General features: G+C 44.1%; 1 protein-coding gene across 2 annotated transcripts in view; it reads left to right on the top strand.

Moving 5' to 3' along the window:
- The window catches only part of MID2 (midline 2), a 151,677-nt gene that overhangs the window by 71,397 nt on the left and 53,265 nt on the right, over nt 1-27,015 (top strand). For both annotated transcript variants that reach the window (XM_070951739.1, XM_070951738.1), the window contains exon 2: nt 15,346-15,441. In XM_070951739.1, coding sequence (XP_070807840.1) covers nt 15,346-15,441 — 96 coding nt within the window. The remainder of the gene's footprint in view (nt 1-15,345; nt 15,442-27,015) is intronic.

Genomic DNA, 27,015 nt, shown 5'->3' with positions numbered 1-27,015 from the left:
AACAAAACACTTAAAAACACTTAAAAAATTAGGCCAGCCCGGCTTGCTGGAAAAGGAAGGTTTTAAGGGCACGGCGGAAGGCACCGAGGTCTTGGATTCTCCTTATCTCTGGAGGCAGTTGATTCCAGAGGGTAGGTGCCCCCACAGAGAAGGCCCTCCCCCTGGGGGTCACCAGCCTGCACTGTTTGGCTGATGGCACCCCGAGGAGGCCCTCTCTGTGGGAGCGCACAGGTCGATGGGAGATCGTCGGTGGCAGCAGGCGGTCTCGAAGATAGCTAGGCCCTATGCCATGGAGCGCTTTAAAGGTGATAACCAACACCTTGAAGCGCACCCGGAAGACCACTGGGAGCCAGTGCAGCTCGCGCAGGAGCGGTGTTACATGGGAGCGCCAGGCTGCTCCCGTCACTACCCGCGCTGCTGCATTCTGGACCAGTTGGAGCCTCCGGGTGCTCCTCAAGGTTAATGATAGTCATAGGGGACAAATAAGCAATCGAAGCTTATAATTACTGCAGGGAGACTGGCATTCGCACAAGAATGGAAGAATGAGGACTTACCAACAGACTAAAAAATAATTTATAAAATCATGGAATGTGCAGAGTCCGATAGACTTACAAAACTGATTAAGAGTAAAAGAGACTCAGATTTTTATGGTAGTTGGAACATGTGGTATGATTGGACCCAGAAACGATGGGAGAGAGACAAAGGATAATGTTGGATTATAATTATAGATGATGGTATATTTATGGTAATCAATAAGTATTGGAAAGGTAAATCTGTATACAAGAATTTGTAAATATTTTCTATTTTTACTCTCTGATTATTGGTATATATATATATATATATATATATATATATATATATATATATATATATATATATGTAGGTCTTTGGTTATTCGGGTCTTCTCCCACGTAAAATTGGAAGTGTCTTGGCGACGTTTCGACGAAGTCTCATTCGTCATCTTCAGGCTGGTGTTCTCGGCTTCGTGCTTCCACGAAGCCGAGAACACCAGCCTGAAGATGACGAATGAGACTTCGTCGAAACGTCGCCAAGACACTTCCAATTTTACGTGGGAGAAGACCCGAATAACCAAAGACCTACATACAAACACCCGCGAAAACATATATATATATATATATATATATATATATATATATATATATATATATATATATATATATATATATATATATATATATATGTTTTTCTTCTAGCCAGGTTTTCCCTACGTAGCCAAGGTTTTTTTGTAGCTCCAGCTTCTCCCTTGAAAGACTTTGCTGGATGTGAATGGGAGGAATTCATAGTAACTTAATAAAAGGAGTTTTTTTGTCGGGACAAGGAGTCTGCTTCATGCTCTTGGGAAGCCTAGGTCAAAACAGATGTCTCTTGTTCCTCTGGAATGTACTCCTTCCTTCTTGGGAATCTGGACAACATTCCATCACACGTGTGGAAGAAGGGATTTAATAAATCAATAAACATTGGTGCTTGAGATATTCTTTCCATTGCAGATATGTGGGGAGAAGAGAATCCTATGAGGGCAGAGAGAACATTCAGATCATCAGACCAGGATGATAGCCAATCAGCCTCAGAAACTTAATGAGACATCTACAGATTACATTAGGTTCATCTATGACTCCAAATTGTGGTTTATTTCATAACTGGTCAACATTGTACGACATCTAAGTCCCATCCGTAGCTTGGGAAAAAATGGCTGTTTCTTAGACATAGAATATTTTCTTCAGTATTTTTGCACACGTGTTTCTGATACCATTGAGATAAGCAAGAGGACACCTGCAACCTTTTAAAGGGATGGATGTATCTTCAGGGAGAAGATGGCCCAATAGGTATCCTGATGGTGCATCCTGTCAAGCACGGGAAATCAGGAGGCCTGGCAGTTCAAATGAATATATAAGTTTACTGCAAGCTTAAGCTCTCTCCAAGAATCTGAACTACTAACAGTCAAAGCACATTGGCGAGAGATAAGAAACAATGGAATTCAAGGAGGACTGGATTTAGATCTCTTGTGGAAACATAGGGACTCGAGACTGATGACATATTTAACCCCTCCTTTAGTCTCAGCCTGGTCATCTCCTATACATCCATATTTTCCAAACTATTTTTATGCTCTGTAAAAGTTCAAACTGAGCCTGGAAACATCTCAACAATCTATGGATGTTCTTGGCAATAATGCTTAGACCAGTACATCTGCAGTAGACAGCAACACCTAACAAAGCTTGGTTGATCTCCAAAAATAAGCACAATTGGACATGGTTAGGGCTTGGATGGGAGACAAAGAAATCTTGGCAGGGAAACTAAGAACAGTCTTGGAAGACGGCAGTGGCGTGTTTTTTTCCCCATACAATATCATTGCCCAGAAATCTATATGAATGTCCCCATCCTAGAGACTTTACTTTTTTACTTAAGGTCCTAAGCAGGTCCTGTTTTTTTTTTTTTTTACTTTCCATGTAAACTCTTTTTTTTAAACAAAATAATTTTTATTAAACAGTTTTCTTCATTTTATATCATAATTTTGATCTTTACAGTGCTCCGGTATCAGTATATCTCCGAAGTACACACAAATTATTTTCATTATTCTTCCTTTCCTTTTGTGTACCGTGTTTTCCCCAAAATAAGACCCTGTCTTATATTTTTTGGAACCCCGAAATAAGTGCTTGGCCTTATTTTCAGGGAGATCTTATTATTTTGGGGGGCATGGAGCAAGATGAGGCTCCTCTTGCCGTCTTACCTGATTTCCAGCTCTGTGTTTAAATATTTTCAGGGAGAGGCTTATTTTAGCGCATGTGCTCAAAAGCCCGATTGGGTTTATTACCAGGGGATGTCTTATTTTCGGGGAAACAGGGTACATATCTATTCTATACAATGCATCAATATTGCAATTACATACCTATATATATTACCCTTTATTGTCACATCTTAATTTACTTTTACATCCTTATTCTTTGCTTCTATTCTCTAACCAGTTATACCATGCGTCCCAAATCAGATAATATTCCGTTTCACCTCTTTCTTTTATTTCCATTGTTAGCCTGTCCATCTCTGCACATTCTAACACTTTTTTTTTAATCACCATTTCATCAGAGGGAGTACCATTGTTTTTCCAGTATTGTGCGTAGATGATTCTAGCTGCTGTTATTATGTGTAATACAATATACTGAGTTTTTTTTTTTATAATTTCCCCTTAATAAAGCTAATGAGAATAGTTCTGGTGTTAGATCTATTTGTTGTTTAGTAATTTCCTCTAGCCAATTTCTTATCTTTGACCAGTATTTCCTTGCATCTGGGCATAGCCACCACATGTGGTAATATGTTCCTTGCCTCCTTTTACACTTCCAGCATTCTGCTGGTCTACTTGGGTACATTTTTGCCAATCTGGCTGGGGGAAAATGCCAACGACAAAACATTATATATATATTTTTTCTTTGTATGCTGCTGACATTCCACGTAAACTCTTAATGCAACAGGGAAATGCTATCCTCTTCTCCTCTTTTTTTGCTTCCCTTGAGCATGCGGAAAAATGTTTCACAAATGTTCTGTCCTGAACACTCAAAAAAACCCTTCAGGCAGACTCCCACGCCCTACCTAAAATAATGAGATTTGAGAAATAGATATTAGGGTTTTTTGTTTTGTTTTTTTAAAAAATTGCCTTCAGGCATACTGGAACCATGCTTTTGAGCTTTTATCTGCAATCAAGTGAACCAGGATCTTTTTAAAAACCAAAACTGTTGACTCTCATCGTGACAGAATCTGGACTTTCTTCTTCTTCTTTTTTAAAGAGAGAAAATGTCTGAAAAAAATAATATGAGCATCAAAGCAATAAGAATTGACAGTTCTGATGAGAGCTGCTTATGGAATTCAGTCCTGGTGAAATCCGATGTGAACTGACTTACATCCCTTGAACTATTTTATAGATGCGTGAAGATCCTTGGATTTTTCTCTTTTTTGACTTGGCTTAGAAACAAATCCCAGAATACTTTCATGAAAGTGTGTAATATAGAGATGATGCCTTATTGATGTTCTGTTAAGCTTCTTGTTATTTATTTATTTTTTTAAATTAACCCATCGGTTTGGATATGAACTGAGGGGACGTCTGGATAAAAAGTAAAATAGAGATAGGTACTGGGTAAAAGTTGCAGAAATTGTCTGTGAATTGTCAGTTGTGAAATTGACCGAGTCTGCTGTCCATTGTGCTGATGCAGATCCCAGCATTCCAGCTGTTATGGTCCTTTGAGTCAGAATAACAGAGTTGGAAGGAATCTTGGCAGTCTTCTAGTCCAGCTCCCTACTCAAGCAGGAAACCCTATACCCATGATGGCGAACCTATGGCACTCATGCCGGAAATGGCACACAGAGCCATCTCTCTGGGCACGCCAGCTGTCGCCCGATGCTCTTCTGGTTCCGGTGTGCACATGTTGGTCTTCATATGCGCGCACCAGGAACCGGAACTTCCAGTTTCAGGCATGTGCATGGACGCCAGCCAGCTGGTCTTTGTGCATGGTTGTGCGCCAAAAACTGGAAGACCAGGTGACTGGCGCGCATGCAATGCAGGAAACTGGAAACTCAACTTCCCGGTGCTGCTCTTCTGGTTTCCGGTGCTCCCCCTTTTGTGCACATGCGCTCCCGTTTTGGCACTCGGTGCCAAAAAGATTCGCCAACATTGCTCTATACCAGGGGTGAAATCCAAATTTTTTCCCTACTGGTTCTGTGGGCGTGGCTTGGTGAGCATGGCAAGGGAAGGATATTGCAAAATCTCCATTCCCACCTCACTCTGGGGGAAGGATACTGCAAAATCTCCATTCCCACCCCACTCTGGGGCCAGCCACAGGTGGTATTTGCCGGTTCTCTGAACTACTCAAAATTTCCGCTACCGGTTCTTCAGAACCTGTTAGAACCTGCTGGATTTCACCCCTGCTCTATACCATTTCAGACAAATCGTTGTCCAATCTCTTCTTTAAAACCTCCAGTGTTGGAGCACCTACTAATTAATTGTTTTCACTGTCAGGAAGTTTCTCCTTGTTTCTCCTTGTTTCTAGGTTGCTTCTCTCCTTGATTAGTTTCCATCCATTGCTTCCTGTCCTGCCCTCTGGTGCTTTGGAGAATAGCTTGATCCCTATGAACCAATCTTGATTCCTGGCAACCACATGGATAGACCCATGCAACTTTCTTGTTAACATTTTTGGAAGTGATGTCCCATTGCCTTTCTCTGGAACGTTTTTCAAATTCCCAGTTTAGGGCTGAGACAGACTGATCTAAACTCCTCCAGCTGGTTTCCATACCTAAAGGAGAATTAGAACCTGGACCTGTTTACTCCCAGTCTAGCTCCTTAACCACTGCATCACACTGGCTTCCTTCACTTTTGACATACAAGTTTTCTATTAAGGATTTTGATTACTGTAAGTAAAAACCAATAGAAGTAGACTTAAAAAAACATTAGTGAAAAAGAATGAATTCCTTCTACACAGAATCTTTAGTCCCCTCTAGTGTCCAGTTTCTAGAATAATAAAGTTGCTTGATGTTTATTATAAGCCAAGATAGCCAAAATAACTCTGATTCCCACGAGAAGCTGTTTTTTTATAGTTAATTCCAAAATCATATAATAAAAATCAGTATTCCCGAATGTAACTGGACCCTTAAACCATCTGTAATTTTCCTAGATCAAAACATTATTTAGGGTTTTTGTTGTTTATGTCAAATCCTTTCTTAAGCTTGTAATGATTTTTTCCCCTTTTATTCAGAGATAAACTCGCCTGACAATTTTTCAAACTTGTCATACCAAAGGTCTCTAATAGTTTTAAGATGGTTAATAGGCAATTTCGAAAAGGGAGATTTGCAAAATAATCCCTTTTAAAAGGCTCCACCCAGTTTCAAGCAAAGTGGCTAATCCCTTTGTCTCCCGATGAGGAGCAGCTGTCTGGAGCAATATTGGGCAATCTCCTGTCCTCTCCTTATCCAGAAAGGTTCTGGAAAACTGGTTTATTCACTGGTTCTTTGGTCTTTCCCATGGCTGTTCATTCTGAGACATTTTCAATTTGCCATGCCTTCCCTAGAAATCTCGCTTCCTCCAGTTTTCCTGGAGTTTAATAAATACAAACCGCAATGAATAATAACCATTAACACCAGCATTATTATTTTTCAGTGTCATAATTCTTTAATGTTTCTCTCTCTTATGTATCGCTCAGAGCAGTGTTTCTGAACCTTCACAGTTTGAAGATGTATGGACTTCAACTCCCAGAATGCCCCAGCCAAGGCACTTCAACTCCCAGAATTCCCTAACCAGTGTGCATGAATTCTGGAAGTCTATTTAATTGTTTATTAAATCCAGTTCCGGACCTTGGACCAATATTTGCCTGCTTTAGGGCAGGTCCACCATTGGTGGTAGTATGTCCCATTACTGTTCCCTCACTTCCAACATGCCGGAGAAGCTCCCAGGAACATTTTTGCAATTCTTGTTGGGGGGATATGCCAACGATAGACCATTTTATAAATATTTTCCTTGTAGGGGGTTGCCAAAGTAAGTTTCATACTCCTGTTCCATATCGCATCCCATTTGTCCAGATCTAGAGAAAGGAAGGACTCACTAGAGAAGAGCCTAATGCTGGGAACGATTGAGGGCAAAAGAAGAAGGGGATGATAGAGAATGAGGTGGCTGGATGGAGTCACTGAAGCAGTTGGAGTGAGTTTAAATGGACTCCAGAGAATGGTAGAGGACAGGAAGGCCTGGAGGAACGTTGTCCATGGGGTCACGATGGATCGGACACGACTTTGCAACTAACAACAACAAGGATGTAATTCAATTACGACCACAGATTCTCCCTTGAACCAGAAAAAAAAAGAGCCGTTTGAGATTCCCACAACAGAAATCAGAGTTGATGACTTGTGTAAAACACATCGGCACCTCTGGTCCATGGCGGGAGATTTATTTTTCATTGACACACACATGAATTGATCTTTTGCATAAAAGACTCCTTTACAAAACCGAAACATGTATTAAGCTGTCTGGGAAGAAAAGCCGGTTCCTTGCAGAGCAATCTTGCACATTTCTGCACGTCTGGCAACTCGCTTGCGAGAGAAATCTCCTCGCTAATTTTCCTTCATTAGCTGCATTAAGGAGAATCTGCCCCACTTCCAAGCTTGAAATTTTTGAGCTGCCAAGCTGGCAAATGGGAGATAATTAGCGAATGAAACACTCTCTGTTTTTAGCCAAATTATGGCCTTAATAGCACCGAATTGGAAGTAAACATGATAGCGAAGTCTAGGAATTGGCTGATTTGCATTGGTTTGCTTAGATCCTGTTCAGTGAAGTTTTTTTTTTTTAATTTGATTTATATGCCGCCCTTCTGCGGAGACTCAGGGCGGCTTACAATGCGTTAAGCAATAGCCTTCATCCTTTTGTATATTTATACAAAGTCAGCTTATTGCCCCCACAAACTGGGTCCTCATTTCACCTACCTTAGAAAGGATGGAAGGCTGAGTCGACCTTGAGCCTTGGAAAGATTCGAACCAGCAGTAATTGCAGGCAGCTGTGTTAATAACAGGGTGGTTAGACCACTGTACTATCAAGGCTGTACTATCAAGATAGGGGAAGTTCATTCATTCATTAATTTTTTAATATATTTTTTAAATTCTTTTTTAAATATTAAACATAAAACTTCAATATCTATATAAAATTTATATTTTATATAAAATATATAAAATGTCTATATAAAAGGGGATGTGATGGCTCAATGGCTAAGACACTGAGCTTGTTTATTTTTTATTATTATTTATTAATCAAATTTCTATACCGCCCTACTCCCGGAGGACTCAGGGCGGTGAACAGCCAAGATAAAATACAGATAATACAAATATTAAAAGTCCCTTAAAATTATTAAATATTTTGGCCGAAACACAGATTAAAACACCCAATTTATAAAATCAAATGAATTAAAAATTTTAAAAAGGAGAGTTAGGCCAGGCCAGCTTGCTGAACCAAAAAAGTTTTGAGAGCACGACGAAACGTGCGGAGGTCCGGGATCCTCCGTATCTCTGGAGGGAGCTCGTTCCAGATGGTAGGTGCCCCCACAGAGAAGGCTCTCCCCCTGGGGGCCGCCAGTCGACATTGTTTGGCCAATGGCACCCTGAGAAGCCCCTCTCTATGGGAGCGTACTGGTCGGTGAGAGGCTATTGGTAGCAGAAGGCGGTCTCGTAAATACCCCGGTCCGATGCCATGGAGCGCTCTAAAGGTGGTAACCAAAACCTTGAAGCGCACCCGGAAGACCACCTGGAGCCAGTGCAGCTTGCGCAGGAGGGGGGTCACATGGGAGCACCACGTTGCTCCCATAACCACCCGCGCGGTCGCGTTCTGGACCAGCTGGAGCCTCCGGGTGCTCCTCAAGGGGAGCCCCATGTAGAGAGCATTGCAGTAGTCCAGGTTGTTGATCAAACGGTCGGCAGTTCAGTGGTTCGAATCCCTAGCGCTGTGTAATGGGGTGAGCTCCCGTTACTTGTCCCAGCTTCTGCCAACCTAGCAGTTCGAAAACATGTAAAAAATGCAAGGCTTAGATGACTGGTCCTTGTTGAAGAATGAGGGTCTAAGGCAGTGTTTCTCAACCTTAGTCACGTTAAGATGGATGGACTTTCAACTTACAGAGCTGGCTGGGGAATTCTGGAAGTTGAAATCCATCCATCTTGATGTGGCCAAAGTTGAGAAGCACTGATCTAAGGCATCTTAAGAATCAGCAGTCAGGACATGACTTACAGCCAACTTTCATTTATGGAACTATTTTACACGGGACTTGGAGACAGGAAAGAGTTGAGCAGAGAAAAGGGACGGTGACAATTTGAGTTGATTGCAGCGAGCAATAAAGAGATGATGATGCCATTGTGTACTAGCATCTTTCCTGTTTCCTTGCAATCTAAATTTGTGACCGAATCTTGGCAAACAGGGTCCTGGCATTTGTTTGCACTGGGTTTGCGTTTGATAAATTACGCTATTGTTCTTCCCCTGCCAATGGAGATGTTGAGGTCCTCCTACTTGTACAATCAGATTTCCTGATCCTATTTGTGTGTCTTTCAGATGGTGATGCATGTGTGAGGTTGTGGGAAATCTGGCTTCTCCGTGCCTCTGCATTCAAAACATTGGGTGGTTAAGGGCAGTAGCGGGTTTCACTTACCTTTGCTACTGGCTCAGAACTGTGAGCGCGCGTGCGTACGCCCTTGCTTCGCTCACATGTGACGCTTCACATGTGATGATCACACGGCTCAGCTGGGATCGTCAGAGGCTTTTAAAAGCATTTTTTCTACAACCTCTGAAGAGGTTGAGCTTTTAAAAGCCTCTGACGATCCCAGCTGAGTTGCCTGATCGGCAGAGGCTTTTTTTTTCTTTTAAAAACATTTTTTCTACAACCTCCTTGGCCGAAGAGGTTGTAAAAAAAATGCTTTCAAAAGCCTCTGACAATCCCAGCTGAGTTGCCTGATCGGCAGAGGCTTTTTTTTCTTTTAAAAACATTTTTTCTACAACTTCCTTGGCCGAAGAGGTTGTAAAAAAAATGCTTTTAAAAGCCTCTGACAATCCCAGTTGAGTTGCCTGATCGGCAGAGGCTTTTAAAAGAAAAAAAAAAGGCTCTGCCGATCAGGGAACTCAGCCGGGATCGTCAGAGCCTTTTGAAAGCATTTTTTTACAACCTCTTCACCGAAGAGGTTGTAGAAAAAATGGTTTTAAAAGTAAAAAAAAAAAAAAAATGGGCACTCCCACCCAGTCACATTACCCCCCCCCCAAGCCACACCCACAGAACCGGTAGTAACAAATTTTAGATTTCACCACTGCTTTGGATCAACTGGCATCTTTGTGATATCCGCTTACCTTTTAATAATACATCAAGTAAAAAAGAGAGAGAGAGAGAGAGAAGGAAAGAATGGGCTTGTGGCAGCCCAAGCTTTGCTAGGTCGCAGGGGAAATAAATGAAGTGAGCAAAGTGAAAATGGAAAGCGAGCTGGCCGTAGCACAAACTGTATTTATTTTCCTCTTTAATACACACTAAATGGAGAAAGCCAAGATGCAAAGTCCACACTCCAGTCGCTTGTGGGGGCGAGGAGAGGAATAAAATTGTCGTTTGAATATTTACTGATGCAGCAAAGCATGAACGCCGAGCAATTTCTGTTGCAACAAATGGGAGACTATTATTATTATTGGTTTTTTTTTTCCTTTTCTTTCCTGGAAGAATAGAAGTGCATATAATCATTTCGGTTAAACATAGGAACAGACTTGGGCTAAGCAGCTTCCGAGTTCTTCTGTTTTAGTCTTTTAAACTTTTTCATCGCAGTGGGTGCTGAAAGGAAGCCTTTCAGCCTCTCCCAAAGGTGCTTTTTCAAAAGGCAGCTGGACTTTCTTTGCTTTTTTTTTTTCCTTGAAGACATTTTGCTTCTCATCTAAGAAGCTTCTTCAGTTCTGACGGAATGTTGGGAAATGGAAGGATTTATATTCCTTGCAGTCATCTGGTTGTTAGCACTGAGTGGTGCGATGGCATAGAGGTGGAGCTCTTGCCTCACAATCAGGAGACTGTGAGTTCGATCCTAGGTAGAGGCAGATATTTCTCTCTCTGGGCGAATGAGAATATATCTGCTGGGGGAAAAACTCCGCCTTGGTGACAGGAAGGGCATCCGGCCAGTAAACACTCAGCTCCATTCAGTTGCCCCGACTCCACCCCAGTGTAAGGGATTACGGGATCATCAAAATGCAATTTTTGTTGTTGTTGTTAGCACTCTCTCTGTGAGCCATTGAGGATACTTGGGGGGATTTATCTTTACTCTCAAGGTCACCTGAATCAGAGTGCAAAAGGGTATGGAATCTTCTTGGAAGTGAGGAAGCTTCTTGGATGTGAAGCGAGATGTCTTCAACAGGGGTGGGTTCTAAATTTTTTTACTACCGGTTCTGTGGGCGTGGCTTATTTTGTGGGTGTGGCTTGGAGGTCATGTGACTAGGTGGGCATGGCTAGCTGGTCAGAGTCATTTCTGGAAGGTCCTCGCACTTACGACCAGTCCTCGCACTTACGACCCGACTCATTTGTTTGCTTTTAACACTGATCAGCTGTAGGACGGCCCTTTGAAGCCCAGCGGCAAGAGTTTAAACAGTTTTTTTCCCTCTAGTCATCAGCTGGGACTCAAGAGGCAGCAATAGATTGGGGGTGGGGCCAAATAAAAGGTAAGAATAACGTGGGGGGGTGGGAGGCTGGTGGGGGGGGAGAACCGGTTCGGTGACGTCATATCGTCACCGCTACCGGCTCGGCCGAACCGGACCGAACCGGGAGGAACCCACCACTGGTCTTCAAGGAAAAACAAAGTCCGATTGCCTTTTGAAAAAGCAGTTTTGGGACAACCATGACCTGGATGACTGAGAATCCCCATAGTCTTTCAGTTTCTCCTTGCCCAGTTGTTTTGTTTTAATGAATATTTTGGGCTGTGTAGTCCCTTAGGCCAGGGGTGTGACCATTCCATTGGCTTTTAAGGGCTGGCCCAAGCTTTGTCTAGTCTGCAAAGGCTACCGTCCCAAGGTTAGAATGGGACAACTCGCCATGGCCAAATTGCCGCGGCCAACTCACTGCTGCCAATTTGCCATGGCCAACTGACTACAGCCAGCTCACCCCGGCCAACTGACCACGGGTCAACTCACTGCAGCCAACTTTCTGCAAGCTAACTTGCCGTGGGGCAATCCAACCATTTTATTTAATTATTTTAAATAATGTTTAAAAATCTTTTATTGTTCGTCTTTCGCATTTCGTTTTGTCCCTCCTTTGGCACCCTTTCTTTAAGGATCCTATTCCACCATTTCTTCAATATTTATTTTGTTTTATTTTATTTATTTATTTATCAAAGTTTATATGCCGCCCTTCTCCCGTAGGACTTGGGGCGGCTTACACAATAAAAGAACATAATAAAATACTAAAACCAAAAACCAAGTTAAAATCCCCACAATTTAAAATCACACAGCCGATCAGGGGATTTGCCGAAAGAGCCATGTCTTCAGGTCAGCGTGGAAAGTGCGGAGGTTGGGAGCCATCCAGAGCCCGGTGGGTAACCCATTCCAGAGGGTCGGTGCGGCCACAGAGAACGCCCTCGACCTGGGGGCCACCAGCCGACATTGTCTGGCCGACGGCACCCGGAGGAGGGCAGCTCTATGTGAACGCACAGGGCAGTGGGAGGCTGGTAGGAGGTGGTCCTGCAATTATGTAGCTTTTGTCCTGGGGCAAGGTATCCCACAGCAAGGTGGCCGTGGCGAATTGGCTGTGATGAGTTGGCATGGCAATTTGGCGACTTGGCTGCGGCGAATTGTCCTAGACCAGTGATGGCTAACCGTTTTTGCCATCATGTGCCAGGAGGGGGAGATCACATGCAGGTGTGCCCACACTCCTAATTCTATGCGCCCCATCCCTGCACATGCACGCACGATCCCCCCTGCTCCCCCTGCTTCTGGCACGCGATGGCCCGGTAGGCCCATTTTTCTCTCTCACCTGGCTCCAGAGCCTCTCTAGGAGTCTGGGGAGGGCGAAAACAGCCTTCCCCACCCCCCCTGGAGGGCCTCCTGAGGCCAGAAATGGCGCATTTGCCAACAGTTGGCAAACGGGCCATTTTTGGCCTCCAGAGGACCTCCGGGGTGGTGGGAAAGGCTGTTTTCACCCTCCCTAGACTCCTAGAGAGGCTCTGGAGGCTGGGGACAGCAAAAAACAGGCCTTCCGGTCCCACTGGAAGTTGGCGAATTGGCCGTTTCTGGCCTCTGGAGGGCCTCTGGGGGGGGGTGAGGAAGGCCATTTTTGCCCTCCCCAGATTCCTAGAAAGGCTCTGCAGCCAAGTGAGAGAGAAAAATGGGCCTTCTCCACCACCACCCCGAGGCCCTCCGGAGGCAGGAAACAACCTGTTTCCCTACTTCTGGTGGGCCCAGAAGGCCTGAAAATCAGCTGATTTTCATGTGCCCGCTGATATGGCTATGTGTGCCACCTGTGGCACATGTGACATAGGTTCGCCATCACAGCCCTGGACCCTCTGCTAGCAGCACGAAGGCCCATGTTGGTGGAGAGTTCCAAAATTTTGCGGTTGGGGGGTTCATTTGCCCTGCCAAATCCTTCAAATGCAGATAAAAAGGCCTCCAATTTTGGCCTCTCCAACTTGAAGAGAGTCAGGGTACAACTAAAAAGCTGAGGGGTGGGTGGTGGGTGGGTCCCTCCCTGCATTTTTTGGGACCCTTAGCAACTGCTTGAGGCTGGACTCTGCTAAAGTTGCGTAGTCTGATTTGTTCCAGTTTTGGAAACAAGCCAGATCTCTATTTATTTCCTAGTTTCAGCCCCTCTTCCTCCCTCCTTCCCTCAACACCACAGCAGCTCCTACTCTCTTTTCCCTTGGCTATGACCTCCTTTTAGATCTGTTTCTTAGTGTGCATTGATACACAGACTCTCTATCGCACTTTTGGTCCCTGAGGTCTCTCAATCAAGGAGGCTACAGCTTGTTTATGCAAGACCAGCACTGGCAATTCCCAAGTGATTCCCAGCATAGCCAGTTAAGGGAATCTTGTGTAGGCCAGAAAAAAACTCTTCCTTCGTCTTGAAGGAATATTGTCAATCAGAACAGGCAACGCTGAGTTTTTTTCCTCCATTTTTTTTTAATGATTTTTATACTCTTGCATTTGACCTCTTGGTTCCCTTTTCCTTGACTTGAAACCACGATGGTTTCCTAGGTCTTCAACCATATCTTACTTGAGCCTGTGTGTGTCTCTCAGTCTCCTCCCAGACCAATTATGAAGTTTCATGTCTGGAAAAAAAATGTAGAAACGTTTAGGTTTCTGAATCTGGTTTGCTCTGAATTGAGCTCATTTGGAAACATGCTGTTATATCACGGTAGTTCAGCCAATGATGGTGGTGGATAACCCTTGTAAGGGAAATAGAACAGAATAGAATAACAGAGTTGGAAGGGACCTTGGAGGTCTTCTAGTCCAACCCCCTGCTCAGGCAGGAAACCCTATACCATTTCAGACAAATGGTTATCCAATCTCCTCTTAAAAACTTCCAGTGTTGGAGCATTCACAACTTCTGGAGGCAAGTTGTTCCACTGATTAATTGTTCTAACTGTCAGGAAATTTCTCCTTAGTTCTAAGTTGCTTCTCTCCTTGATGAGTTTCCACCCATTGCTTCTTGTCCTGCCCTCAGGTGCTTTGGAGAATAGCTTGACTCCCTCTTCTTTGGGGCAGCCCCTGAGATATTGGAACACTGCTATCATGTCCCCTTGGTCCTTCTTTTAATTAAAGTAGACATGTACACAAATGTACACAAAAGCTGCTGGGTTGCTTAACAAGTGATTCAAGATGTTGATTCCATAACAGTGACTACTCTAGTTTTGCTAATGTAGGAGAGACACTGGCAGAACCAGGCGGAGGCGTCAAGTGGGGCATCAGTTTAGAATCTCTACATAGTCACAAGAGGACAAAGTCCAACCCTTCTTGAATGCCGTTGTAGTTTTACCCAGGGGCAAACTGTTCACCTGAGAAGGTTCCTGTACATAGGCTCAACTTGAGCAATAAATCAGTAATTTTGAAGCTTCACACGTGGACCTGCCTGTTTGCGCCTGACAAAGGGCCCTGCACTTGAAATGGTTAGGAAACTTTGGTTAGCTTTTGTTAAGGATATTCTTGACTCATAACCAATGTTATGGATTATTGAGCAGAGTACCCTTTAAGTAAACGCATGAAAAGCGACTGGGAGTGTTGTGAACAACCACAGTTAACATACAAACACACTGAGTTGTTGTAGTCTTTTACTTTTAGAAAAAAGTAAAGCAAAGTCCAAAAACAATCTAAGTCATACACAGATAAGACGAGAGTTAAAAGATGAATCCAGGGATATTTCAAGTACAAAGTCTTCTTACCAGTTGTAGTCATACACAATAAAACAGTTCTTCTTGAGTTTCAAAACAGGAACAAGTTCAATATAAAAACATTCAAATAATAGTAGAAAGCAACATGTAGCTATGATCAAACAGTGATCATGCAGAGAGATCAGGTAGAGAGTTACATCAAGTAAGCAGGTAAAATAGTGTAATATCCACCCAAGCCATGATCCAGACTTCCCTTAAGTACATTGGCTATAGAGCTTAGCCAATCAGGATACAGGATGATGCAATACAATCTTAAAGCAATATAATACCTTTCTGACTGCAAACATACATTGTTGGTTTATATATTGCCTGACCAACTAGTTAGACAAATAGCCATTTCCTAACAGCTTTATCCATATCTTTGACATGTTGATATTTATTCTTTGTTTGTTTTTGTTTCCTTTGTCTCCCCTTTTCTTTCGATGCTGGCAGCAAACTCTGGAGATGAACCTCACCAACTTGGTTAAGCGCAATAGTGAGCTAGAAAACCAGATGGCCAAACTGATACAGATCTGTCAGCAGGTGGAGGTACGTGCGAGAATGTGTTGGTACTCTGTGTCTGGATCGGGGTGGGTGGGAGATCAGATGAAGTGTGCGTGTGTGTGTGTGTGTAAAACAATGGGGGGGAAAAGGAGGAGGAAGAGAATGAAGACGATGACGATGTTCTTCTCTGGCCAAGTGATTTTTGGAAAGTCTTTGGTTGGTGTTCATACAACACACCAAGCTGAGCTCATTGGGATTGTGCGTGGTTTACCACATGTGGTTTTAGTATGATGCAATGTTAGGCCATACTTACCTATTTAGGGGTAATAAAATGCAGTTGCATTTTGTTAACCCAACTGAATTTAAAATGTGTGTACCCTTTGAAGGGACGCGGTGTCTCAGTGGCTAAGACACTGAGCTTGTCGATCGAAAGGTTGGCAGTTCAGCAGTTCGAATCCCTAGTGCCCCATAACGGGGTGAGCTCCCGTTACTTGTCCCAGCTTCTGCCAACCTAGCAGTTCGAAAGCACGTAAAAAATACAAGTAGAAAAAATAGGGACCTTGGTGGGAAGGTAACAGCGTTCTGTGCGCTTTTGGCATTGAGTCATGCTGGCCACATGATCACAGAGACATCTTTGGACAGCGCTGGCTCTTCGGCTTAGAAATGGAGATGAGCACCGCTCCCTAGAGTTAGGAACGACTAGCACATATGTACGAGGGGAACCTTTAGCTTATGATCTTGAAGGATACCAAACATTTCTATTTAGTGCTCTCAAGAAGGCCTTCTTTCCACCTCTTGAATTTGCTATGCGCCCCACAATCCTTACCCTTCACTCACTGAAAACCAGATATTGCTCCCCCCCCTTGATTTATCTGAATCAAGAAGAACCTCCTAATCACGGAGATTTCACTCAGTGCATCAGAAAAGCAAGGCAGAAATATCCTGCCTTACTTGCTTCCAAATGCAGAACAATTAATAGTGAATTATCTCAGTGCTTTGTTTACCAAGGCGAGGCTCAGGGAGAAGCCACAGCAATTAGTTTCTTCTTAATGGCTTATTGATGTTCAGTTACTAAATTAAGAAGTGGTTCCTTGAACAAGATGCCAGTTCTTTTTTTTTTCTTTTTAATAATGGAAATAGAGATCATGATTTAGGACGGCGGAAAACCGACTCAATATGCAGTTCAGCTTTATTTCTCAGGGGGAATCCACCTCCTTTGTCATCTACCTGCATACCACCCTCATTCTCTCATACAATTCCTCTCCAGCCCAGAGTATAGAACAATTCAAAGAAATAGTGCAATGTTAGAAGATTTGGAGAGACCAGGCCCAGAGAATTATCAAGGGTCGGACATGATTGAATGGATTTCTTCTTCTTCTTCTTCTTCTTCTTCTTCTTCTTCTTCTTCTTCTTCTTCTTCTTCTTCTTCTTCTTCTTCTTCTTCTTCTTCTTCTTCTTCTTCTTCTTCTTCTTCTTCTTCTTCTTCTTCTTCTTCTCCTCCTCCTCCTCCTCCTCCTCCTCCTCCTCCTCCTCCTCCTCCTCCTCCTCCTCCTTCTTCTTCTTCTTCTTCTTCTTCCTCCTCCTCCTTCTCTTTGTCCTTTTTCTTCTCTATTCCCTTCCTCCTCCTCCTCCTCCTCCTCCTCCTCCTCCTCCTCCTCCTCCTCCTCCTCCTCCTCCTCCTCCTCCTCCTCTTTTTCTTCTTCCTCTTCCTCTTCCTCATCACATTGGCAGTATTCCATCTCCAGGTTCAGGATTCTGGGTGGACTTGGGATGCCGAGAACAGGCATGCAATATGGATTCCAGCTAACGATCTCCCCTTCCACTTCTGCTGATGTTGCTGCCTTGGGAAAAAATACCCCATCGATTGAACCAGCACTATCCAACCCTTTCTTCTGCAAATGCCTTCTCTGCTGATCTCTCTGCTGGGGAAAGGATTTGATCTTTGTTTGCAGCAATTTTATTTTCAAACACAACTCATTGTGGAAGGCAGATTGATCTCGTTCCCCTCCACCCACCCGTCGGCCACCCACTTCTCAGCCACTAAAAGGCCGCAGTGTGTGGCCTGAGCTGGCCAGAGCGGAGGCTGTAAAGCTAAATTAATGAAAAACCATCAGCAGCCCCCAGCCCGAAGTGTCAGGAAGAGGCATAGCATTTAAAGTTCACCGAAGAATATATTGTCCCCTGGAGCCTATTGACTAGAAGATGACCATGTGCCATTGCAGTAACATGCTTGATAGAAATGCACAGGGGAGCCCTGCTGTGTTCAACCTGCTGGTTCCATATTCAGAGAACTCAATTTCGTTGAAAAGTTGCGCTGTTCTTGCCAAAGGCCATTTCATTTAAACTAGCTTGGTTAAATCAAGCAGTTTTCTGCCTTCTGAAATGTTACTCCGAATGTTTAGATGCCCTGGATGACGTTCATCGAACAATGGCCTTCTCCATCTCCAGAGGAGTTTGGGAAGTAACAACTCTCGAAACGTCTAAGCTTCTGGCAATTCGAGGAGCTGTAGTAGACTCAGAAAACACCTGGAGACAAGGAATCGCTGATGATTCTGTCTATGAAAGGGAGAAGTAGTGTCCGATCGACAAAAGAGAAGTGGCAGTTTCCCAGGAAGGAGGGAGCTCATTCCCAGAAAGGGGCAAGACAAGAGGCAGCACAGCAGTGGTGGTATTCAGCCGGTTCTATCCGGTTCGGGAAAATCAGTAGCGGCGGATGCGGGAAGCTCCGTCCACCCGCCTGGATGTAATCACATCCCATTTATCCACATTTTTGACATACTGCGCATACACGGAGGTACGTGCATACATGCACACACTCACACTTGTGAACTGCACGGAAGGCCCTGCACACGCACGGAGGTGGCACATGAGAGCGAAGCAAGCACGCACTCACGCACGCTCACATTTGTGAACTGGTAGCGAAAGTAAGTGAATACCACCCCTGCAGCACAGTCCAGGGCTGGAAAGGAGACAGAGGAGATGTTCTGTCCCCGTACCACACACGCACCCCCACAGACGGCCCGGAGTTAATAAGCCACACGACAAAACTCTTTGAAGATAAAGCTGGTAGCAACCCAGTGGCTAGCTGCCAATTCAGACTTTACTCACACAAAACAAAGATTAGACTGCAAGCATTCCGATAAAACAGGCAGAGTTTCAATAATACAAGGATTAATCCAAATGCAGTCCGATAAAGCAGGCAAAGTCCAGTAACGCAGAGATCATGGATTATTTCCAGTTTTTGCTCGTCACAAACTGAGCTGGCCACCACACCCATATTTATACCCTGTGGGGTGTGGTCCAGTGACTCAGCTAATCTCTGGCATGCCTTCCCCTCTGCTGCGCATGCTTCTCCCTGCGCCTCTGGCGAGGGTCCAGCCAGCACTTATCTTCTTCATCGCTGTCCACCTTTGGCTGCGGGGACGTGCTTGGCTCTGAGCCTATCTTTTAGCCTTCGGTGTCCTCCAGAAGCATTGCCAGAGAGGAGGGTCCTGGAGAGGGAGGCCTTGCCAACTCCTCTCCCTCACTCTCAGAGTCTGCATCTGTTGATAGCCCAGGCTCAGGCAACAGAGCCACAACAGGAGAAGAGTAAGGAGAGCCATTCCCTAGAGCTGTGATGGCGAACCTATGGCATGCGTGCCGGAAGTGGCACACAAAGCCATCTCTCCGGGCATGCAAGCTATCGCCCGTTGCTCTTCCAGGTTCCAGTGTGCCAGCCAGCTGACTTCACGCCCATGGGAGCACCGGAAACCAGAAGAGCACCTGCGCAGTGCACATACACGCACCAGGAAGATGATTTTCCGGTTTCTGGCGCACACATGTACACCGGCCATCTGGTCTTCTGGTTTCTGGCATGCATGTGTGTGCGAAGATCAGCTGGATGGTGCACATGCATGTTCTGAAAACTGGAAGATCTTTTTCCTGGAGCATGCATGTGCACTGGGTGGCTGCTCTTCTGGTTTCCGGAGTGTGCATGTGCACCAGCCAGCTGATCTTCGCGCACGCATGCACATCAGAAACCTGGAAGACCAGGTGGCTGGCATGCATGTGCTCCTGTTTCAGCACTTGGTGCTGAAAAGGTTCACCAACCCTGTCCTAGAGTCTTCCAGTTATATCTATTAGGGTAAGAGTAGTATAGCTTTAAGTATACTAGTATAGAGGGGATGGCTCAGTGGTTAAAGACCCTGATGTTGTCAGCTGGAAAGCTGACAGCCTGAGTTTGAGAACTGAGCTCCTTGCAATGGGAGCTGCTGCTTGCTACTTAGCAGTTCCAAAGCATGCAAATGCGAGTAAATTAATAGGTACCACATTGGAGGGAAGGTAACAATGTTCCATGTGCCATTGGCATATAGGCATGCTGGCCACATGACCCTGGAAAATGTCTTCAGACAATGCAGGCTTCCTCAGCCAAGAAACAGAGGTGAGCACTGCACCCTAGGGGCAGACACGACTGGACAGGGAAAGCTTTGCCTTTAGTATAGCTTTAGTCTGGCAAGATTGTGTCTGTTGGTGTGAGCCTTTAAAGAACTGATCTTTGGCAAGATTGTTCTATAGCATTTTTAGGCTGGGCCTGACAGAATCAGGATGGTTTAAATCAGGGAACACCAACCATTCGGATCTCAGGGACCATTAACTTCATAATTTTAAATCCCGTGGACCACTAATATAATCTGCCTAATGACCGGCTGGGTGGGCATGGCTAGGTGGTCATGTGACTGGGTGGGTGTGATCAACTTAATGGGACTCACGTCAAGGGGCATCTCGCTGGCTACTCGCCACACCCCTCCCAGCCACTCCTCGCCTGCCCGCCCGGGCTCCTTAGGGCCCCAACAGGAAGCAGTGGTTGGAGCTAAGCAGCCACCACGAGAAAGAGTTGGCAAAACAGGTGGCTCAGTTCAATTTGGATCTGGCCGAGAAGGAGGCTCAGCAGAAGCACCTCACTGAGGACTACGGGCATAGGCTTTCCAAGCAGAGGGAAGACCTGCAAGAGTGCAAGGCCAGGTACCGGCGCCTGGAGGCTCAGTGGGCTGAGATGGTCAGCAGTTCCAGGCCATGATACAGTCCCACTGGAACAAGGCCCTCCGGCTCTTTGCCATCAGTGCCACTTCCCTCCAGCCTTTGCCCAAAGCCCCACACCAGGAGGCTGAAGCAGACCCCAATTCAAAATTTCTACCCCACAACAAGACCCCGAAGGGGGAGACTCTCTGCAGCAACACAAATATTCATTGCACGTATCCAGCCCAGGGGCCGTAGTTTGAGGACCCCTGATTTAGTGCAATATAAAAAATGCAAATAATTTTTCTGCGGACCACCAAAATTTTCTAGCGGACCACCAGTGGTCCATGGACCACCAGTTGGTGACCACTGGTTTAAATGGCTTTGTAAGAAGAGTTAGGGATTAATCTCAGAATACTAGGAAGCTCAAATGACCAGTGATTTGAATCCATCCATTGTGATCAATGCCAATCCTGGATATTTGGGACTTGTCCTGGATATCTTGAGAATACTTTTCTGGAAGATGCTCCAAGCCACAACTCTGTTGGGTCCTCATCATGTAGGAACAGCTGCACACGGAGATGGGGGCACTTGGTTTTAGTTTAAGCTGAGTTGCAGCAAAGCAAGAACACAACAAGGCACTCGAAGGCCAAACAAGGAATAATGGATGGAAACTGACCAAGGAGAACTTCAACCTAGAAATAAGGAGAAATTTTCTGACAGTGAGAACAATCAACCAATGGAACAGAAGTTGCGTTCAAAAGTTGTGGGAGCTTCATCATTGGAGGCTTTCAAGAAGAGACTGGACTGCCATCTGTCAGAAATGGTGTAGGGTCTCCTGCATGGGTGGGCGTTTGGACTAGATGACCTACAAGGTTCCTTCCAAACTCTGTTAATCTGTTAAAATAACAATTTCCACCTTGTTTCCTTCCTTCTAAAGAATGGCCCATTTGCTCCTCAAACCTCTCGGTGTCTCCGTTCTCCAGCTGAATGCCTTTTCATCCCATTTCACCTTCCGCTTTCAGACCCCTTCCGCAAGGTTAATCTTGCATTTGGGGGAAACATCAGTTTCATAGATCCAGGGGTCGTGGCCTATGAAACGCCAGTGAAAGTGGTACATTCCTTTTACTTCCTGATCAAAAGCAAGGCAGATGAAAGGGGATCAAAGGTGCACTTTTCCTCCCCAAACTCTTCTGTGAAGGCAAAGGGAAAAAATATTTAGCTCTAACTGCGTGTTGGCTTTTAGTTGAGTTTCTGAAAAGACCTTTTCTCCTGGGGAGACTTGATTTGGTCCAGGGGAATCAAAGAAAGGAGCAGAAGTGACCCCAGTGAGGACTTATATCATCAAGAGTTTGATGTTTTTAAAAATAATATTTTTGGGGGAGGGGGTAGTGTTTGCGTGTGGATGTTCAAGAAAGAAGAACAAAGGATGGCTCTTTGGTTCTCCCAGATGTTCTGTGAAGTCCTCTCTACAAAAGGATCCTGTAGGATAATATACAGTAGTGGCCCAAATTGTGGAAACCTTTTTGGGAAAATGCATTTTCTAAAACTAGCTAATAACACCACTTTTTTGGGGGAGTAGTACCCTAAAATTATATATCAATGGAAAGATAATTTAATCAAGAACATAATGCAATAACTTTTAGGAAGGATTTGCTATTAGAATAGCAGTTACAGTATAAAGAAGAAAAGTGAAACACATAGAAAAAACGAGGTATACAAAAATTATCACCCTAGAAAAAACTAGATGCTGTTTTAGGACCTCTTTCCAGAGCACGATACCATAGTCTCTTGAGACTGAAGGATGCCAATGTTATGTTAGAAAAAATCGAGATATACAAAAATGATCACCATGTCAGTTAATACTTCGTTGGGTAACCTTTAGCAGAAATGACGGCCTTACAACGTCTTCCCAATGAGTGAACCAAGTCTTTTAGTTCTGCAGCTGTTCTAATGAGAAACCAAGATTGAAGGATGGCTTCTATTAACTTAGTTTTATTGCTGGGTCGCTTCTGACTAACAAGTTTCTTTAGTTGGCTCCATAGATTTTCAATTGGGTTAAGAAGGTCTGGGCTATTCCCAGGCCATTCCAGCCGTGGAATAGGATTATCTTGAAACTCAAAAAAAAAAAAAAAAAAAGTGGTGTTATTGGGCATCAAACTTCAAAATACACATTTCCCAAAACGTTTCCACAATTTTGACCATTACTGTAGTATAGAAGTATAGAAAAGAAAAACCCTGAAGTCAACATCTGAGGAGGCCTTTGGCCAAACTGAATTTCTGCCCATGTGAGGCAGAAAAGGGGAAGTGAGAACCTGGAAGGTGGGGAAGGTGGAGAAAGGTGTGTGTGTGTGTGTGTGTGTGCTTGAGAATGAATGTTCTAGAAGGAAGGTTCTCTGGAATGACTCTGCTCATCAATGATGTTGAGGGACATTGACTCTTGAAGGAATGCAACCCTCCCAAAGGATGTCTTTTCCTCACCCATGATTAAAAGGACCTTGGCCTACACAGATTGGCCTGAGGCCAAGACTGTTCAGGCAGGAAAAGGCACTTCTTGGGACTGAGTCACCAGATGTGGAGCTATCTTCTAGGTCTAATTGGTCCAACTGATACCAGGCAAGATCCCTTAAATCTATCCTGCCTTTTGATGTTCAGTATTTTAGATCTTGTCTGGGCTAATCTAGTATTTAGCGTGTTCTGCTCTTTCTCCCATACAAATCATCCATCCATCCCTTTATCCATCCATCCATTTATCCCTCCATCCATCCACCCCTTTATCTATCCATCCATCCATCCCTTTATCCATCCATCCATTTATCCCTCCATCCATCCGTCCCTCCCTCCACTCAATGGCGTACTCATTGCAATTCCTTTGGTGTTTATAGAGATCAATTGGCAAGCATGCTGTGCTAATTAAAACCAACACAAGGAAAAGTAGCCCAGTCCAGATAAAATTTGCAATGTTCATATTTTTGTATTATGATATATAAATAGATAATATATATATTCTTCCTAAGAATCCTTGCCACTGATCATTTTAAAACAATTTTTGGAAAAACCTAAGTCATTGCAAATTTTATCTGGACTAGACTACGTCTTCCTTGTGTCAGTTTTTAGATAGATAGATAGATAGACAGGTAGACAGACAGATAGATAAATAATGATAGATGACATAGATAGATAGACAGACAGATAGATAGATATAGATAGAGAGAGAGATTATATATATATATAAAACACAGATAATGATAGATGACATAGAGAGATGATAGATAGACAGATGACAGATAGACAGACAGATAGATAGATAGATAATGATAGATGAAATAGATTATATATATATATATGTATGTCTTTGGTTATTCGGGTCTTCTCCCACGTAAAATTGGAAGTGTCTTGGCGACGTTTCGACGAAGTCTCATTCGTCATCTTCAGGCTGGTGTTCTCGGCTTCGTGCTTCCAGGAGCAATGTGAGATCGCAGCTGTCTCTTCCTTTTAAAAGGAAGAGTCAGCTGCGATCTCACATTGCTCCTGGAAGCACGAAGCCGAGAACACCAGCCTGAAGATGACGAATGAGACTTCGTCGAAACGTCGCCAAGACACTTCCAATTTTACGTGGGAGAAGACCCGAATAACCAAAGACCTACATACAAACACCCGCGAAAACCTGAGAAAACATATATATATATATATATATATATATATATATATATATATATATATATATATATATATATAGAGAGAGAGAGAGAGAGAGAGAGAGAGAGAGAGAGAGAGAGAGAGAGAGAGAGATGATAGACAGATGACAGATAGATAGACAGACAAACAGACAGATAATTAGATGAAATTGATGACAGATATATATATATACTGTATCTGAGAGAGAAAGAGAGATGATAGATGATAGATAGATAGATAGATAGATAGAAAGATAGATAGATAGATAGATAGATGATACATAGATAGATAATGATAGATGACAGATAGATGACCCTTTAACATCTATCTGTCTGATAAAGAGAGAGAGAGAGAGATGACTGACAGACAGACCGACAGACCAACAGACCAAAGGAAGCAAGAAGAGGCAATGCCTCAAAATGCCAGAAGGAAAATGGATTTTTGATGAGGTAGTGAAATTGGGTCAGCCTTTGAGGGAATTCTATTTCCATCTGTTGGATTGCAATTTCTGCATCTCTGTGGTTTTAATTACAGCATGGGAGAAAAAAAAAAATCATCCGTACGATTTCTTGAAGCTAACCTGTACCAAAGGCTGCTGGGCTTCTCACCTCTGCAGTCATTCTGCACAGAACATTAAAACACTGGCCACAGCTGGATTCACAGTGAAAGGCTCAAGCAAGGCCCGTCTCTAATGTTGAAAACGAAAACGGTAAAAGAAAACAGAGCTACGGATTTTGCCCTTTTGTTCAGAAAACCTTCACCTTCTTTCCAAGTTTGCGATGCCATCAAGCAATGATGAGGACTGTTGCCTGCCTGCCTGCCTGGGCCGTTGCCTTTCTGCACATTTTAAAATTAATTTTGCCCTTCGAGAGCGCCTAGAGTTTAACCGCAGACATTGCTAGGATATAACTGCAGATTTGCAGAGCCCTGAACCTGCCAACTTGTCATGCTTAGGGTGGATGTTGCTTTTCTGCAGCCTTCCCCTTTTGAAGTTGAAGAGCTATATTTGCCTTGAAGTTGCCTTGTCTGTCCTAACATTATTATTGGTAATTGAGGTTCATCTCTCGGGCTGAGACTCTTAGATCAAAGCAGGCATCTCTTCAGCTCTTAGGCTGCTTGCAATTTATGCTTTCGGTAGGGCAAGATAGATTGATTCCTTTGTGTGCTCCTTCGCTAACCCAGACAGACAGAGGCACATACCTCTGCAGCAGTGGTGGGTTGCTCCCGGTTTGGCCTGGTTTGGGTGAGCCGGTAATGGTGATAATGTGACATCAGCAAACCGGTTCTCTATGACTATAAGCTGGGCCCTCCCGCCCACCGCCATGTTATACCTACTTTTATTTGTTGTTTTTTAGCCCAGCAGCCACGTCCACAAGCACATTCCACGCATAGGTTGGCTCTCAGATTATCAGAACCAATTTGTGAGGAAGTTAGCTCTCAGATTACCAGAGCCAGTGGTTTCTACAGGCTGCGAAAGTGCCTTGTTGGAGAATGTGATTTATGACACAGCCTGAGAGGAGGGAGAATAGGAGCCACAGTTGAGCCATAAATTATATGCAGCAGAGTTGACTACACTTGGGAAGCTGCCGGCATGTTGCTCCTAATAAATAACTGTATTTCTTTTAAAACTTGGCTCGAGGCTCATGAGTTAATTAGGGAGTTTGTGGCAGCTCTGACAGCTAGCCTATGAGGAGAACTTGCATGTCAGAGATGACATGCCATGTCATTTTTGGTGACATGCTAGGCCTCCAGTCCTTTTGGACAGAAGGGACAAGCGGCACAAGAAGGCCCTGCTCTTACATGGCATCTGGAATCTCCAAAATTTGTGTGGGAATGGGGCAGTGCTTTCCTGCTCTTTTCAGAGGCTGCAAGACCAAGCAAGAGCATTTTTCAAATTTTCTAGGTTTTCTGCAACCTGCATCTTCCTTCAAAAGGCATTTCAAAAACATATTTACAATTACGTAAATATGAATTCATTAAATAATAAATTGAATACTTGAATGTATTACTCTTTGCTATGAATTGTTTCTCTTTTTGCCCGAGATGGGCAGTAACATGCTTGCAGAGGTAGGCATTATCTGAATTTTTGGCACGTAAACCCAACATCGTTGGCTTAAGACATTTTGGGGTTTGAGACAAGGTAAAGGTTTCCCCATGTCCAGTCTGACTCTAGAGGGAGGTGCTCATTTGGGGGGGGGGGCAGAGAGCCAGTGTAGTCTGAAGTCCCTTTCTGTGGTCAGGTGGCCAGCATGACTATATACCAAAAGTTAAAGGAACACTGTTAACTTCCCACCAAAGTGGTACCTATTTATCTACTTGCATTTGCATGCTTTTGAGCTGCTAGATGGGCAGGAGTTGAGGCAGGAATGGGAGCTCACACCATCCTGTGGTCTCGAACCCAGACTGTCAGCTTTCCAGCTGAGAAGCTCAGTGTCTTTACTGCTGAGCCATTGTGCCCCCCTTCTTGAGACACCCCAATCCCAGTTGCTGCATGGATGTTAACAGACTGCCTGCTGAAATATCCAGCAGGCCTGTTCTTCCATTCTACTACACTCAGCAATTCCTGTGCTTCAGCTTTTTCACTCTTAAGTCCAGGCATTTATAAGAGACATCCTTTCTATCTCCACACCAATCTCTTACTTTCCCCCTTTCCTCCTCCCACACCAGATGCCTCTGGTTAGACCGGGAACCCCGTAATAGTCACGTCAAATGGGATTTGCAATTTTCTTTTCAATTGGGAAGCTTCAGAATTCTCCCTTCGGGGTTGCAGTTTTCCACTTCATTTGCAAGTTTTAAGCTCCGTCAATTGCCCCTTCTAGCACAGCTGAAGAAAATGCATTTTTCTCCCCCCCCCCCGCACATTTTAGCGAGCTTCCATCTAGCTAGGCTTCAAAGAAAAAAGAGCAAATGATGCAGCAGGAAAGGGTTTTAATATTAAGGAGACAC

The sequence above is a fragment of the Pituophis catenifer genome, unplaced genomic scaffold (genome assembly GCF_029215685.1).
Source record: "Pituophis catenifer annectens isolate HBS135680 unplaced genomic scaffold, rPitCat1.0.hap2 SCAF_11, whole genome shotgun sequence".
Lineage (NCBI taxonomy): Eukaryota > Metazoa > Chordata > Lepidosauria > Squamata > Colubridae > Pituophis > Pituophis catenifer.
Note: the sequence above shows the minus strand (reverse complement) of the source record. Positions and strands in the feature narration are given on the sequence as shown.